The 17,975-nt window shown below is 37.8% G+C and overlaps 1 protein-coding gene across 1 annotated transcript in view; it reads left to right on the plus strand.

The window, feature by feature from the left end:
* LOC121314781 (A disintegrin and metalloproteinase with thrombospondin motifs 16-like) overlaps positions 1-4,742 on the plus strand; it is a 70,598-nt gene extending 65,856 nt beyond the window's left edge. The window contains exons 21-23 of the mRNA XM_041248450.1: positions 1,404-1,628; positions 2,156-2,303; positions 2,473-4,742. Of these exons, the coding sequence (XP_041104384.1) occupies positions 1,404-1,628; positions 2,156-2,303; positions 2,473-2,588 (489 nt within the window). The 3' untranslated portion in view covers positions 2,589-4,742. The remainder of the gene's footprint in view (positions 1-1,403; positions 1,629-2,155; positions 2,304-2,472) is intronic.
* The last annotated feature ends 13,233 nt before the right edge of the window (positions 4,743-17,975 follow it).

Consider the following 17,975-nt stretch of genomic DNA (forward strand, 5'->3'; position numbering starts at 1 on the left):
GTATCCTCAATTGTGCATTGTGCTTACCACTAAGTGGCAGTTCAATTAACTGTCTGTGGGCATGTTATCAACGCATTTCAATGCATTTGCTCCAGTCTTGGTAATTTTTAAAGTGTCTTCATTATGTAAAAGAAAACTAGAATAAAAATTTAGGTTGTCATAATGGATAACATTCCTTAGTTTGACTGATGTATGTGTTCATGATTAATTTTTTTTAATACAATTAATTACCAGATAATGCATTGGAGCTGCTTTGTGCATCTCGGTCATTTGTTTCCATGATAGAGTATATTTTTTCATTTCATTGAAGGCTTGGGATTCCTTGAGGTGTCTTATTCATTTACTTAACAACTAGATTAAATACCAGGAATGCCTTTGCCAGATCCATCATTTCAGTATAAGTTAAAAGTCTATGTGCCTTATACAGTGACAGTAATGTAATTAACTACTAGGAAAGGCATTGAAGACTCCTTAATCTATCTGCTGTATTTAAATCAGGGCTATGTTCTGCATTGCTGATGCTTTGTAAATCCCATTCCTTTCATTGTATAATGGATTTGGAATTAATGTTCTGTGTGCATATTGGAATTTTAAATATCTGCTCGGCAATGGATTGATTAACTAAAGCTGTTTTTAAACATTTAATTTTAATCTTTTTGACAACGCATTTGGGGGTTCCTTCTGCAGTTAATTTATTAGTTGGTTGGTGCCTTGAAAATCTTAATGAAGTCAAATTAAAGGAGTGATTAAACAAGGTTTAAAAATTAATGTATTATTTAATTAAAGTTGGGAAAGAAAAATCAGCTTCCAGAAGTGTTCTTTATATATGTATTACTATTATCTAATGTAATTGGGTAATCAAGACTGGCTCTTTTAGTCCATTCTAAAGTTAACCAGCCCCTTAAGTTTACCTGCATTCTTGGTCCTGGAGTGCCATTTCATCCAGGTTTAATATAAATTATGTATTCCTTTTATTAATGGTTTATACAGTATAATTAAATGATTAAACATTGTGACCAGTGTAAGGTCCTAATTGGTACAATTTAAGACCTGGACTGGCCAACATTGCCTACCCCTGCTTTATGCTGTAATATTCATGAGAACGGTGGTACAAGCTATGCTTTTGCACAATATATTTTACATAAATATATTAGTAAGTTTACTAAACACAGGTGATGTCATTTACTGTTCCTTGACTAGCTTTGTATGGTTTTGGTTTTTTTGTGTTTTGTTTTTCTGTTCTGCTACCATTTTGGTCTCTGCTCCCTCCACTCTTCTCCGCTAGCTGGGACTTGTTCTGATCTTGGGCTCCGATACTGGACCAAAGCCATTCCGTAGATCTCCATCTATTTCCAATAACTAGCTCTTGTTACATTTTACTTCTATTTTTGTTTTCTTCCTAGTGTTCTGTAACATGTGGCAAAGGAATTCAGAAGAGGCTGTTGAATTGTGCAGAGAAGGATGTTGCAGGGAAATACAACCAGCTGGCTCCCAAGAGGTGCCACCATGTGCAGAAGCCTGCTGTACAGCTGGAGAGGGAGTGCAACCTGGCTGCCTGTCCCAGGCTAGTCACTCACACTGTCACCAGCAGTGCCCGGGCCAGCTGGTACTCCTCCCCCTGGTCTCAGGTATGGTTTTCAAAACTCTCTATTTTAACATTATAAACCGGAATAGGTTTGGAAAACTAGTTTTGATTTGTTTTGGTATTTAAGGTGAATTTAACTTAAATAAGTACATTGGCTTAAAATGTGACTCAACACTCTATGGCAAAAGCTAACTACTTTTTTTTTTTTTTTTTTTTTTTTTTGATAGTATAAAACTAGAAAGAAACTACTCAGAAGAATAACATAAAGGGCCCCTTCCTGCAACTAACTTGTTTCTTGCTAGCAGCATACCATTAAACATAATCTATCTATCTGTCTATCTATCTATCTATCTATCTATATATCTATCTATCTAAAAATAGGACTGTACATCTTGAAAACCTTCAGCTATAAAAACATGTTCATCTTTCATCATGTTGGGTTTTCTGGGTATGGTTGCATTATACTTCATCTTGTTTAAATTTAATTAGATATCTTCATTTAAATAAAGAAACTATTTTAGTGGTGATACTAGGTGAGTTTATCGTTATTTAATGCCTTTTCCACAACAGTGCACAGTGACCTGTGGAGGTGGAGTTCAGGCGCGTTCAGTGCAGTGCTTAGCACACGGAATGCCCTCCTCAGGTTGCCTCCTTCATCAAAAGCCAGTTATGTCTCAGGCCTGTAACACCAACTTCTGCCCTGAACCTGAAAAGAAAGGTATGTACCCACACTTGGCATTAGGGAATTGTTTAATATCCATGCCCATCCAGTTCTTTGTGTCATTGGTATTTTACTGCTGACTGTATTGGAAACCAAATCAGTGTCCCTTCACATGAATTCCCTTGTGGTTGACAAATCATTTCCCTATTTTGTCTTTCCTGACTAGATGTGCCGTGCAAGGATTACTTTAACTGGTGTTACCTGGTCCCCCAGCATGGAGTTTGCAACCACAAGTTCTACGGCAAGCAGTGCTGCAAATCCTGCTCTCAGTCAAATCTGTGAGCCTCAAAGAAACATCCCATCATTGTCTACCATGATGACAGATTTTTCCACTGAAGCTACTGCACATTGCACTGAACTGAAATTTTAATTAGACTAGAATACAAATAAGTGCCTTATTTAAACTTTATAACCTCCAACTTTGGTTGTCTTAATGTTGGAATTGCCCATAATGGTCTTAAAGAAGTTCTTGCTCAAGGCTTGGAAGATTGAAAATGACCTTTTTTTTTTCTCATTGAAAAACGTAATGTGACGACTTGCACATTGGAAGGATAAAAATAAATACTCTCAGACAATGGCTTTTAATGAAATTGGAAGGCATAATAGACATTGTCCTCAATGGAAATCTTACTCATAACCGCACATACGAATCTGGGGGCTTCTGTTCTCAAAAAAGCATCAGGAAAACATTTCTCTTAGGAACACACATTAAGTATTAACATATTAATTCTATTTTTAAGTATTATGTTTGGGAATTTTAACATTTAATGGCATTTCTTGGAAGGAGAAGTGTGGAAGTCACTGATCATTAAGTACACATCTATGTGAAGGGAACAGTGGACAGATTTTCAGAGACAATGAGGAATTTTATGAGGCTTACAAATAAACACAAAAAGGGATAGTTTTAAATATGTTTATTTTACCTCATTTACCATTGAAACAAACCTGCTACAATACTCAGTAGAGATTACTGTACCCCATAGGCTGTTGTGGAGATCTTCCTGGAGCAGTTGGTGGATACTATGGTGCTACTCTGTTTAGCGTATCAGAGAAAACAAAACTGTGGGTTCTTGAGGTCTCAAATATTTCTGTTACCGAATATTCATGTTTGCAGAAATGTACAGCAGAAAAAAAGTTAACTATTTATTTGTAAGGTAAAAAAAAAAAAGTCCTGATTTTTTTTTTTTTTTTTTTTTTATGATTTTGCATTCTTATCAGCGAAGTCTGTGACCTATGTGCTTGAGATGAAATGGTGGCTTGCTTTGTGCTCTGGTTTCTTAAAGCAAACTTATTCATTCAGCTAAGTTCATGCTATATAAGGTTCCTACTTAAGTAATTCATCCTTAATCAGTACACAGCTAAGCCACTGAAACCTTAGAAGAAAACGTAAAAGCTGCACATTTCCACACTACATTTTTGTCCAGTTTCACAGGTGATGTAGTGCTTTTAAAAGTTTTTATTATGCAGCTGTACTGTAAACATTTCACAAATATTTATGTTTGCTGAAAATGTGTAATACATTTGTATTGAAACTACTGCAATGTGGTTTTATTGTTATTGAATTTTGGTGTAAATCAGGTACATTGTATGGAACATATAGTGAATAGCTATAAAGTCGCCTGGCCATTTTGCCACTGCAGAGCAATGAAAATTGGTAGGTGGAGCACCAAGTGAAGGGCAACAAGATTCTAGACCCTTCAGAGAGGGCACAAAAGCCAACGTCCATAACTGTTGTTGCATTAATCACATGTTATAGCTAGCCTTCATATTGAGAACGTCATTTTGAAAAAGATTTTTAAAACAATCACAGGGTCTTGATTTCTTTCATACAACTCTTGTTAGTCATCAAAATCCCAAACAGACACCTCCTAATCCCAGTGTAATACATTTAGGGCCTCTCCAATTTAATATTTGTTTTCATCATTACAAAGTCTTCCTGCCTTTCCTTCCTTCCTTGATAAAATTTTTACAAAAAAAAAAAAAAAAAAAAAAAAAATGCACTGCAATGCGAAGAATTTTGGTCTCAATGCGGGCCCTGTTGTGACAAACCTGAATTGTTTCATCACCTGCTATGGGTTGTAATTGTTATCAACTCTCACCAAAACCTAACGCTGTCCGCTCTTTGCCACTTTTATAACATTGATAGGATAATTCATCCATGATTCTCTAAGATTCTTATCAACGCCTTTGTTTTCTGTATGGGCTGGACAATTGCAGTTGCTTGCTTGCAGGGGCTAGTATCTTTAGATGAATCTTTACATAACACGTGTTCTGGTCACCTTTACCTGGCTTCCGGTGAAGTGTACAATTAATTTTCTCACCATAATGTCAAGTAGGGTCTTGTTCTGTGAATCCGGCACTATGAATAGCTATGGCCAAAAATGTTGTATATAGAATTAACACATTTTGCTTCCTAAAGTTGAATGAAACCTGCTGAATAGTGTTACATTAACAGATTGAATTACATACCGCTTTGTAGTTTTCCATCTACTTCAATAAAAACTGACAAACATTGAATAATGTGACATTTTAAAATTTAACGTGAAATACTGTACTACTATTATGGATTCTGGTAGACTTATTTTCAGTATCATGTTATAGTTTTGTTGATTTACACGATGTTACATAAAATATCTAAATTAGGTTCATATAGTTTTTTTTTTGTTTGTTTGTTTGTTTGTTTTAATTATGTCTCAATCCTAAAATTCTAGATGAGATGAAAAACTTTTGGCATAGCTGTAGACTCAAGCAGGAACACAGTCTTTGGTCATCAGGTGCCGATTTGCATGTTGCCCTCACGGTAAAACTTTGGTAATAAGGTGGCTTTCACCTTCTTACCCCCAACCTTTTGAACCCCTAGGATAAATATGACTTCACTATATTGATTGCTGAAAAGTTATATTTATATAATGAATTGCATTTTTCTGGACTGTCATTATTGCAGGCCATACTTCCCAAGTATTGGGTTTGTGCAATGCTGGGTAAATCTGCAACATATTTATAATGAAAAAAAACAAGACACACAGACACCTGAAACAGACAAAGCAGATGGACATGGTCATTCAGGCAAACACACTGCATAAGGGTATTTGATACTAGGCGAGTTAATGAATTAACATGCTGAGATTGGGTGAAAAAACCTTGTGTATATAAAACAATGTATACTAGATAAATAAATATCTACAGGAACAACCTGACTGTGATTGTATTGATGTACAGTTGTTAGTTTGTGGGGTTTTTTTTTTTATTATAGAACTGAACCAGTAAAAGAAAAACAAATTTAAAAAAGATATTGCAGGCACAATATTGAAAATGCTTTGTTTTAGTTTTAAAACCAGCAGGCTTCTTGCCCAAGTAAAAAAAACCCATACCTGCAGGCTCTTATGTACCTTATTTATTTAGTTTATTTTTTTGCAAATTAATAATGGTGCACATTTTCAATACAATGTGTGCTGTGTTTAATTCATTCTAGTACATGCTGTATGTTTAAATGTTTCTATTTAATATGCTATAGGCTGACCCTCATATAGACGTTACGTTACAGTTTTGCAGAATAAGAATGCCTTTAATGTACAATGATTTATTTAAAATGACACTTGCTGACAGAATGAAGAATCATGTTCTGTCACCCCTGTGGGACATCTCCAAAAGTCCATAAACAGTTGTCTTTTCCCAGAGCCACAGCCTTGGAAACAGGTTTGCTTTCATTAGATATGTGGTAGCCATGACTCCCCACCACAGCACATTGCATTGGGAATCACAACTTTTTTTTTTTCTTGTTTTTTTGGGGAATTTTTTTTTTTTTTACATTATTGTTTCCAGATGGTGTTTGCCTACTGGATAGAGTTAAATATAGTGATGAAAATGTTTGATTCCGTTTGACTTAACTTTAATATTTAATGTGTTTCTCGTGTTTTAATAAATCAAAAACAGCATACCATATACATTTTACAAACCAAAAACTTAAATGGTATTGAATATTCATGAAGTACTAGCACCGTTTAACTTGACAGCTGTTGGTAACTTACTATTCTGATTTGCCAAAAAAAAGAAAGCTCTGGAGTGTAATACTGCTAATTGATAGCCGGGCTTCATTCTAAAGCTAACCTCACCACAGCCCGTCATAATGAAAAGCTTTTATGGTAAGAGCCCAGTTAGCTGTGTTTTAAGGCTTCAGTCATTTTAAGGAGAGCTTTGAGGACTGTTTTCATGAACTTGTTGCTCAGATCCAGACTGCTAGGCTTTGTGTCCACACTGTTGCTCAGATCCAGACTGCTAGGCTGTGTGACTGCTAGGACTGCTTGTGTCCACACTGTTGCTCAGATCCAGACTGCTAGTCCACACTGTTGCTCAGACTGTTAGATCCAGACCACACTGTTGCTCAGATCCAGACTGCTAGGCTGTGTGTCCACGCTGTTGCTCAGATCCACTGCTACTGCTAGATCCAGACTGCTACTGTGTCCACACTGTTGCTCAGATCCAGACTGCTAGATCCAGACTGCTAGTGTGTCCACACTGTTGCTCAGATCCAGACTGCTAGGCTTTGTGTCCACACTGTTGCTCAGATCCAGACTGCTAGGCTGTGTTTCCACAAGGTTGCTTAGATCCAGACTGCACTGCTAGACTGTGTCCACACTGTTGCTCAGATCCAGACTGCTAGGCTGTGTGTCCACTCTGTTGCTCAGATCCAGACTGCTGTTGCTCAGATCCAGACTGCTAGACTGTGTCCACACTGTTGCTCAGATCCAGACTGCTAGGCTGTGTGTCCACACTGTTGCTCAGATCCAGACTGCTAGACTGTGTCCACACTGTTGCTCAGATCCAGACTGCTAGGCTTTGTGTCCACACTGTTGCTCAGATCCAGACTGCTAGGCTTTGTGTCCACACTGTTGCTCAGATCCAGACTGCTCCACGCTGTTGCTCAGATGCAGACTGCTAGGCTTTGTGTCCACACTGTTGCTCAGATCCAGACTGCTAGACTGCTGTGTCCACACTGTTGCTCAGATCCAGACTGCTAGGCTTTGTGTCCACACTGTTGCTCAGATCCAGACTGCTAGGCTGTGTGTCCACACTGTTGCTCAGATCCAGACTGCTAGGCTGTGTGTCCACACTGTTGCTCAGATCCATACTGCTAGACTGTGTCCACACTGTTGCTCAGATCCAGGCTTTGTGTCCACACTGTTGCTCAGATGCAGACTGCTAGGCTTTGTGTCCACACTGTTGCTCAGATCCAGACTGCTATCCAGGCTTTGTGTACTGTTGCTCAGATCCAGACTGCTAGGCTTTGTGTCCACACTGTTGCTCAGATGCAGACCTATCCACACTGTTGCACTGTGTCCACACTGTTGCTCAGATCCAGACTGCTAGGCTAGGCTGTGTGTCCACACTGTTGCTCAGATCCAGACTGCTAGGCTTTGTGTCCACACTGTTGCTCAGATGCAGACTGCTAGGCTTTGTGTCCACACTGTTGCTCAGATCCAGACTGCTAGGCTTTGTGTCCACACTGTTGCTCAGATCCAGACTGCTAGGCTTTGTGTCCACACTGTTGCTCAGATCCAGACTGCTAGGCTTTGTGTCCACACTGTTGCTCAGATCTAGGCTGTGTGTCCACACTGTTGCTCAGCAGACTGCTAGGCTGTTGTGTCCACACTGTTGCTCAGATCCAGACTGCTAGGCTTTGTGTCCACACTGTTGCTCAGATCCAGACTGCTAGGCTTTGTGTCCACACTGTTGCACAGATCCAGACTGCTAGGCTTTGTGCTGTTGCTCAGATGCAGACTGCTACGCTGTTGCTCAGATCCAGACTGCTAGGCTTTGTGTCCACACTGTTGCTCAGATGCAGACTGCTAGGCTTTGTGTCCACGCTGTTGCTCAGATCCAGACTGCTAGGCTGTTGTGTCCACGCTGTTGCTCAGATCCAGACTGCTAGGCTTTGTGTCCACACTGTTGCTCAGATCCAGACTGCTAGGCTTTGTGTCCACACTGTTGCTCAGATGCAGACTGCTAGGCTTTGTGTCCACACTGTTGCTCAGATGCAGACTGCTAGGCTGTGTGTCCACACTGTTGCTCAGATCCAGACTGCTAGGCTGTGTGTCCACGCTGTTGCTCAGATCCAGACTGCTAGGCTTTGTGTCCACACTGTTGCTCAGATCCAGACTGCTAGGCTTTGTGTCCACACTGTTGCTCAGATCCAGACTGCTAGGCTTTGTGTCCACACTGTTGCTCAGATCCAGACTGCTAGGCTTTGTGTCCACACTGTTGCTCAGATCCAGACTGCTAGGCTTTGTGTCCACACTGTTGCTCAGATGCAGACTGCTAGGCTGTGTGTCCACACTGTTGCTCAGATCCAGACTGCTAGGCTGTGTCCACACTGTTGCTCAGATCCAGACTGCTAGGCTGTGTGTCCACACTGTTGCTCAGATCCAGACTGCTAGGCTGTGTGTCCACGCTGTTGCTCAGATCCAGACTGCTAGTCCACGCTGTTGCTCAGATGCAGACTGCTAGGCTTTGTGTCCACGCTGTTGCTCAGATCCAGACTGCTAGGCTTTGTGTCCACACTGTTGCTCAGATCCAGACTGCTAGGCTGTGTGTCCACGCTGTTGCTCAGATCCAGACTGCTAGACTGTGCCCACACTGTTGCTCAGATCCAGACTGCTAGGCTTTGTGTCCACACTGTTGCTCAGATCCAGACTTCTAGGCTGTGTGTCCACACTGTTGCTCAGATGCAGACTGCTAGGCTGTGTGTACGTGCTCAGGCATGTTCTTGCTAGACACTGTTATCATTGAGCCCAGAATTAAAAGTTTCCATCTGCACTAAAGTGAACAGCTTTATTTAAGTAGAAACCTGTGTTCAAAAAAAGAAATTATATGCGACATCCATGGGTCAGGTGTTTATTATACGTGCCTCCTCCTCTGTGAAACCAGAATTAACATAAAAGCAGAGAAACTGCACAGTCTTATGACATGTGGGAAGGTTCTATGTTAGAAAACAAATCAAACTAAAAAATAAATCATATGTGGAGTAGGATTAAACAAATATAATTAAACCTGTATGCAAGATAGTAATGTATTTCAGCAGCATACTTTATGACAGTTTGTTTGGCTCTGATCTCCTGCTTTCACTGCAATTTTGAACTTTATTATTAAAACAACTCAGTTTATAGATGTTTAATTGTTATGAGTTTTAAACATTTAGTATTTTCTCCAAGAATTAATGCTTTTTCCTTGCCTGTAGTCCACCTTGCTTTTTCTGTAGCAATCCTAGTGGCAACCCAATCCACCTCCACTTTATCTTCTTGATCAGGGCAGTGTGAGTGGCTTCATCAAGGTCCATCCTGCTGACCTGACCTCACCAGACCAATTCTTCTTTCAGAGGGCAGTGGCTTCCTTCTCCCCTTGAAAAGTGGGACTAGCGGCCAAATAATCACTAACATCACCCGTACTAAAAACAGTTAGTCATGATGCTGATATTGAATCCCTCAGTGGAAAAATACAAAACCTAAAATACATCAAAAATTCAATTAGTATACAATAGGAGTCACTGCGAGACTGAACCCTGCAGTTTAAAGGATGTGGTTAAAATCTAGGCTGATAATTTAGCCTTCTGGGGGTCACCACAATTTAATTAGAGTACAACAATTAACACTTCTGGACTTGCAGTGATTCCCAGAGAGTCATTCCAATAACAAACCAGCTTATCTTAAAAAAAGAAAAAAGAAAACCTTTGTGTGGGAAAGCTGGTAAGACGTCTGGAAAGTTAAGCAAAAAGCAGACACATTTAACCTTGACAACTTGACCGAGACACAGTGGTGGTAAGGGCTGATTTATAACTGGTCAGTTAAGGTTGTGAAGGTCATCTTTGCATGAATGTTTATTTCTTCCCATGAAGCTGGATGACGAACTTACCACAGATGAGTCCTCACTGAAATAGAGCTGATGTCAGCAGTTTCTTGCTGAAAGAATGTTGGAGAGGATTCAGCTCTCCCCAAGCCAGTAAACACTCAAGATGGTACTGTCATCAGCTGCTTTTTTTCTGAGAATTAAGTGACAGTTTTCTCAGCATATGTTATGCATCACCATTAATCCTTTTCTCCAGCCTATTCTCCAGAGTTCCTAATATGATTTGTGCTGTCTTTGATACTGGCATCTTTATTCTTTGCACCAAACTTTCCCACTTTTTATTTGTAATGGAAATCAGAATGTAGTTTTAATTTTACTGTAATTATTCATACTGTATATGTTAGTGTGCCTGATCTTTGTTTGCCTGCTTCTTACCTGTATACGTCCATGTAAATGTTAACATTACTGTATTTAACACAACACCAATTGATAGAAATACATAAAAACAAGAACATTTTCCAATGAGAGAAGACTATTTGAATGATCTGAGCTTGTCCGCTTACTAGTAGCTAATTGATCTCCAAAATTTTGTCAAGTTGGGTCTTAAAGGATTCAAGTGATTCTGGTGCAACAACATGATTAGGTAACCATTTCATACTCTCACTACTGAGAGAAGTGTCTCCTTCCCTCTGTCGTAGGTCTACTGCCACTTCATTTTCAACTGTGTCCTCTGGTCCTGGTTTCTGTACTGGTTAGGGTTAACTACGTCAACTCCTATTAATATTTTTTAAAAGTTCTATCAGAGCCCTTACCAATTCAGCTTTGTTATAGGCTAAATAGATTCAGTTCTTTCAGTCTCCACAGCTCTCTTCATTGGACTGTCTCCAGGGTCACAATATCCCTTTGGTATTGTGCTGACCAGAATTGGACACAGTACTCTATTCCATTATACAACCGCATCATAACCTACTTAGATGTGTACTCTGCCTCTTTAGCTCTATACCCAGGCATTCTGTTTGGCTTTTTAATTGCTTCCCCACACTGTCAGGTTGCTGACAACAATAAAGGTCATTTGGTATTTGGATCCTATATTTTTGTGACCATCGTGTAACACTTTACACTTGTTGAGATTAAATTTAATTTGCCACGTTTCTGCCCAGTTTTGTACGCATTCTAAATCTTACAGGATTTCCTGGGTCACAGTATTTATGGACAAGCAGGTTTCAAGGGAAATGTTGAAATGCAATGCAAACAGACACCAAGACATACGCACCAACTTTTGATTCTGGGTGCTTTGAAATGTGTCAGGAGGGAGTGGGGATGGGGCTGGTTTGGGTTGGGGGTTACAGCGTTGGATTAAATAACTATGAATTACTTTAATAATTAATGTACTCACGTACACACATGGTTTTCACTTCTGTCCTAACTTAAAGACATTAAGTCTCGCTATAAAAGCTGGTTCACACTTGACAAACGATTAACATGATCGCACCATACAGTATGCAGGTGGTAGTTCACAATAAGCCATCAGCTTGCTGCGTTAGTTCATTCTGATTAGTCATTCTGTGACATAAGCTTAGAATGGCGCGCTTGAGATAAAAAATAAACTAACACAACACAGCACCACAATCCCTTCATTTTGTCATCCGAGTATAATTCTCATTCAAACGTTAATAATTGTTCTTCTGATGAGAAGAAGAAATAATAGGAGATGGTGGGTGAGACCTATAAACCAATTTAGGTTTCAACAAAGAGACTGCAGCAACCTAGTCGAGGAGAGATGTGTTTGGTGTCAGAAGGAGCTGAAATCAAAGCTATACAGTAACTATAGTTCTAGGTTTTTAATGGAATGGCAACTATGTGTTTTTGTTAAGTGCAAATCTATTCTATATTCTGTGCTACATTTTACAGTGGACTGTGTTTATGTTTAAAATTTTTCTCAGGACCATCATTTAAATGTTAAAATGTGATAAATATAATTTAAATAAATAAGACAGTGTGTGTGTGTGTGTGTGTGTGTCTACACCGCGTTTCACCTTTTGTTGTCTTGTAGCCTGGAATTAAAATGCATTCATTTTTTTTTTCATTTATCTGCACATCCTACCCTATAGCCTCCAAGTGAAAAAAAAAATTCTAGAAATTTGTAGAAAATTAATTTAAAATAAAAACTGAAATAGCTTGGTTGGATAAGTGTCCACCCCCTGTGTAATAGCAATCCTAAATTAGCTCAGGTGTAACCAATCGCCTTCAAAATCACACACCAAGTTAAATGGCCTCCACCTGTGTTAAATTGTAGTGATTCACATGATTTCAGGATCAATTCAGCAGTTCCTGTAGGTTTCCTCTGCTGGGTAGTGCATTTCAAAGCAAAGACTCAACTAGGAGTACCAAGGCGCTTTCAAAAGAACTCCGGGTCAAAGTTGTTGAAAGGCACAGATCATGGGAAGGGTATAAAAAATGTGAAGTTTGAAGTTTTGTGGTCTGACGAAACTAAAATTGAACTTTTTGGCCTAAATGCAAAGCATTATATTTGGCGAAAACCCAACACAGCACATCACCCAAAGAACACCATCCCTACTGTGAAGCATGGTGGTGGCAGCATCATTTTATGGGGATGTTTCTCATTGGCAGGGATTGGGGCACTTGTCAGGATAGAAGGGAAAATGAATGGAGCAAAGTGCAGTGAAGTCCTTGAGGAAAACCTGCTGCCCTCTGCAAGAAAGCTGAAACTGGGATGGAAGTTCACCTTTCAGCATGACAATGACCCAAATCACACAGCCAAAGCTACACTGGAGTGGCTAAGGAACAAAAAGGTAAATATCCTTGAGTGGCCCAGTCAGAGCCCCGACCTAAATCCAATTGAAAATATGTGGCATGACTTGAAGATTGCTGTCTATCAACACTCCCCAAGGAACTTGACAGAGCTTGAACAGTTTTGTAAAGAATAATGCTCAAATATTGCCAAATCTAGGTGTGCAAAGTTGGCAGAGACCTATCACAGACCTATAACAGACTCACAGCTGTAAATGCTTCCACCAAGTATTAATTCAGGGGGTGCAGACTTATCCAATTATGATCTTTCAGTTTTGTATTTTTAATATATAATTTTATGAAAGCTTTTTTTTTTAAAGCTTTGTAAGATTTTTTCTATAAAGCTGAGTAAATGTATCCCAAAGGAATCAGCATGGTCTCAATCTTTAAACCTTTCTTGATCCATTCTGTGGGAATTATAGAAATTCATATTTTAACCTGATTCAGCAACTGCCTTGATTTAAGAGCCTGAGGTGAATGGAAGATTGAGCATGGACTGTCTACTGTCTCTGAGCAAGTAACCAGACATGTCCAATGACAGATTTGTATCTTATCTCTCTGCTAAGGATTCTCTATCTCCTTGAGGGAATTAGGGTGCTCTTACCAGAGATATCAAGCCATACAGTACATATGCCCGATTTGTGAAATGAGTGTGATCTGGGTGGACTTCCTGGTTCCTTCTCATTTGACAAGTGGAAAAGGTCATTAGTATTTGTGTACTGTAGAATACTGTAACAATATCTTTGTTTTTATATAGCGCCTTTCATAGTGGACCACCATCATAAATTACAGAGGTAGGATCATTGGATCATTTAAGACCCGTGCTTGACAAAGTTTTGCAATCAATCGGTCACTAGGACCCAGACGAGCACTGATGGGCCGAATGGTCTCTTCTCATTAGTAAACATTATTTTGTTCTTATATGACTCAATAGCCATTTAATTGACAGTAGTGTATTATTTGTACTGTATATACCCTTCTGTAGAGCATAGAATATAGTACTGCAAAATAAAATTGATTTAAATTGACTGTCCAACGTGTCCTTTGTCCTCCAGGTGTCTAGAGAAAAAAAAAACTCAACCCACATGCATTACATTCCATCAACTAGTTTATGAGTTATTGCATGCCAAAAAGCATTAGACAAATGAGGGAGGAGTAGCCTGAAAGGGTAGACATAATTAGGTTTGATTGTGTGGAAATACCACTCTGAGAGACAGTGGTTTTAGTTTAAAAGTATTACATTTTTTCTTTCTTTTTTTTTTAAGCAACAGAACAAAATCTTCATTTTCAAAATCTTTTTGAAATCTTTTGAGTTCCTCAAAAGAACATTCTGGGGGTCTTATGTTCTCCATAGAAATAGTAATGAATTTACCCTGAGTACAGGAGAGCTACATAACTACTATAAATTTTGATACCAAGATGTTTAATAATATGCAATTCTCCTTCATGATTTTCCTAAATGTCTCCAACTAGCAGGATGAAAACACACAACACCAAAACTTCCAAGCCTTCTTTTTATTTTGGCACAACTGCATACAGTTCACAAAACAGACTTTACAGTATTCTTGTAATTGTAGTGTCCAGGGTTTGATTATGTTTGGGCCTGTACATAGCTCCGGTTCAGATTAATGAATACCTCTCACCACTAGTGTTGACAACTGGAAATCTGGGTAAAGGACCAGCTGTTAAAACCAGAGGGGTTTTGCACCTCTTACTGCTGGTTCTACAGACCTCGATTAGCACGAAGACTACATAGTTAATGTTTGGAAGTCCAAGATTAGTTCTAATTGGCGTCTGTGAAAACAGCTATTAAAGTGACAGGGTCTCATCTGCAGGATCATCACAGCAGATGCAACATCTACAGGTTAATCTATGTTGCTAATGCAGCTTGTAGATGAAAGCACATGAGACAACTTCCCACGTACTGACCATTAGCAAAGAAGATGAAGTAGAAAATATGCACCTGTTCCACAATGTATAGCAGACGCATTTATTTATTGTACATGCAGTAAAGGCCCTCAGACAAAGAACAATCCATGTATCACTCTTACTCCCAGGAGAGGTGTGAGAGAATGGAAAGCAGACTTTCCATTGAACCCAGGGTTCTGGTCGCAAGACTTCCAGTTCTGGCCAGGGATATGTGGAATTTCTGTAGGAGGAACCATGGGAGACTTGAGAAATGGTCTGTCTTCCTTTGTTCATTACCACAGGGTTACTTTTATTTTTCTTTTTTTTTAATTTTTTTTTTTTTTAATATACTGAAGTCTGTGATAAGTTTTTAGTTGAAAACATTCTCCTAAATGTAATGAGGTGTATCACTTTATAAACTCTTGCCATGTGTTTTTAAATCTGAATTTCAAAAAACCTGTATTTAACTTTAGAACTTTACTTCAGGGTTTTAGTCACAGAGCTTCCACCAGTTTGTAATTTGCATTTTTATGGCCATCTTTCAAAAAATGGGAATGCAGTACTTGTCTATCTGTCCATCTGTCTGTCACACTGTACCAGATGAACATGAAAACTGCCTTGATTTTGACATCTAGTTGTATTCTGATTCTCCTTGGATAAAGAGCTGTTTGATGTTTTATATATATATTAATATATATATATATATATATATATATATATATATATATATATATATATATATAATAGATCTCGCTAGCGGTGCCACAAAGGTGTTTTTTTAACCAAAGTCCCTGTTCCTTTAGGCGGAGCATTTACAATGGGAAAAATCAGTTTCACAAGGGTGTTCTCTTAGGCAAACTGTTCGCTTAGGAGGTGTTCTTAGATATTATTTTGTACCCTTTCCCTAATCTATGCATTTGTATTACTTTATCTCTAACTTCTGTAGAATGCTCTTTGGTCTTCATTTTCCTTCAGATTCACAGCCTTACCAATGATTCTTCAACAGTGGGGTTTTTATCCAGAAAATGTGACAGCAACTTTAATGGTTCACAGATGGAGGCCAATGGTAAGGTAATTGTGTCCTCGTTAGGGCAATTTCTTTCATCGGTGCAAACTGGGAGCTTCCACAGCACACAGGTTGAATACTTATGCAAACAAGACATTTCAGTTTTTTATTTTTCTTAAAAATATTTCCCAACATAAAACCAATGTCACCTTACAATAATTGATTCTGAGTTTCAGTGTTTAAAAATAAAATATCAAACAGAACGAAATTTCAATGTACCATTTGTAATTCGGTAATATGAGAAAATTGGTCAGGGGTCTGAATACTTTTGCAAGGCACTATATATATATATATATATATATATATATATATATATATATATATATATATATATATATATATATATATATATATATATATTATATATATTATATCTACAATTATATAGTCTGTCTGGTTCTCTGTTGTCTTTCTGTTCAGATTAATAACCATTACCTATTCCAGAAAAAAAGTAGTTTATGAAAAGTCTTCTTAGAGCTGAACTATAGATAATGTGATGGAACGATGTCAGTGTTACACATACTTTACACCTAAATTGATTTTTCATCACAGCGTGATTTTCTTCTCCAGCACACTTTCTGGCAATCAGTTTTGAGAAGTCTTTTCAGTAGAGTTTTTTAAACAGATTTGCTAGTCAACATAGCAAATACTTAATACATTATTTATAAAACTGAAAGTTCCAGTTTTTACAATGCTATTTTCAAAATATGATTTTACTATAACCATAGACCAGTGGTTCTCTAACAAGTGAAAGTATATTACTAACATATTGAAGTTAAATAAAAAGTGAACTACTTTCACTTTCCTGTTCCAATTGCATGCTGCACAATTCCCAGCAAATCCAATAAATGTATAATGATTTGTAATACTGTTATATCATAATATTATATGTAAAACTGTAATATTCCAGAATAATACTAGGTTTTGAAGGCCTTACTTTGCCTGTCACAGAGTAGTTCAAGTAATATATTTTTTGTGTGTGTATTTTGGCACAAAAAGTGGACATCAGATTTTTTTTTTTTTTTTTTTTTTTTAATCCCTGTAGTTTATTCGCAATAAACAATGTGGCAAAAGACACATTTTCACAAAGTAACAGCATTACTGACATTTACTTATAGGGTTTTTTTTTATTATTATTTTTTTTTTTATTATTATTTTTTATTTTTTTTTGCTTTAAACACTGATGAAAACTGTCAGATTAATTGAAATAAACTTTTCAAACAATAGGGGCATTGTACAAAGAAAAAAAAAAGCACCACAAAATAGGATGACAACAAAACAAAATGTTGATCACTTATAAGATTTACCCTGCAAGTTGAGCCAGTGTTTGAAAAACGTGAAGAATTTTCAAGTGCACCTGCATTTGTATATCTATGGAAGGTCATCTGGGTCAAAAACATGTTATTTAGTACGCATTTCAAATATTTACTACACGTCTTGATTTGGACCAATCAGAATACATAAAATTCTACGTGTTCTAAATAAATGTAAATGAACTACACATTTTCTATGTAGGGGCTGATCATTTTACAATCCTGAAGTGTGATTACAAGAGTAGCCAATCACCTTCAGGATCACATCTTTTTAATTTCATTCATCAAATACACTTTTAAAAAATTTAGAATAAGGAAAATTGCAAATCGTGGCGGCGAGATATTTTCTTGTATGGTTGCAAATATAGATTTGCTGAGTGCTGCCTACTTCTTGAGACAGATAATGTTGACTGCGACACAGTTCAGTTTGTATTAACAATGTACACAATATTTTTATTTTTTTATTTTCGAATTATGTTTATTTCAGTTTTGCACTAAAATATTGTGTTACCATAGCTAATATTAGATTCAATGTCAGATCTTTCAACACTACATATTTCAAAATTACGTATTAGTTAGTGGGTTTACCACTGAATTAAAGCAATTTCTAAAGCTCGTCTCAGAGGGTCCGGGTCTATTTATCTTTCACTAGACTTTACCCAAGTCCATATACCAAAACAAATTAGGTGGGAATGGCAACTTTTAATTGGATAATTTACAACACATACTGTT

This window comes from Polyodon spathula, chromosome 4, assembly GCF_017654505.1.
Source record: "Polyodon spathula isolate WHYD16114869_AA chromosome 4, ASM1765450v1, whole genome shotgun sequence".
Taxonomy (NCBI): domain Eukaryota; kingdom Metazoa; phylum Chordata; class Actinopteri; order Acipenseriformes; family Polyodontidae; genus Polyodon; species Polyodon spathula.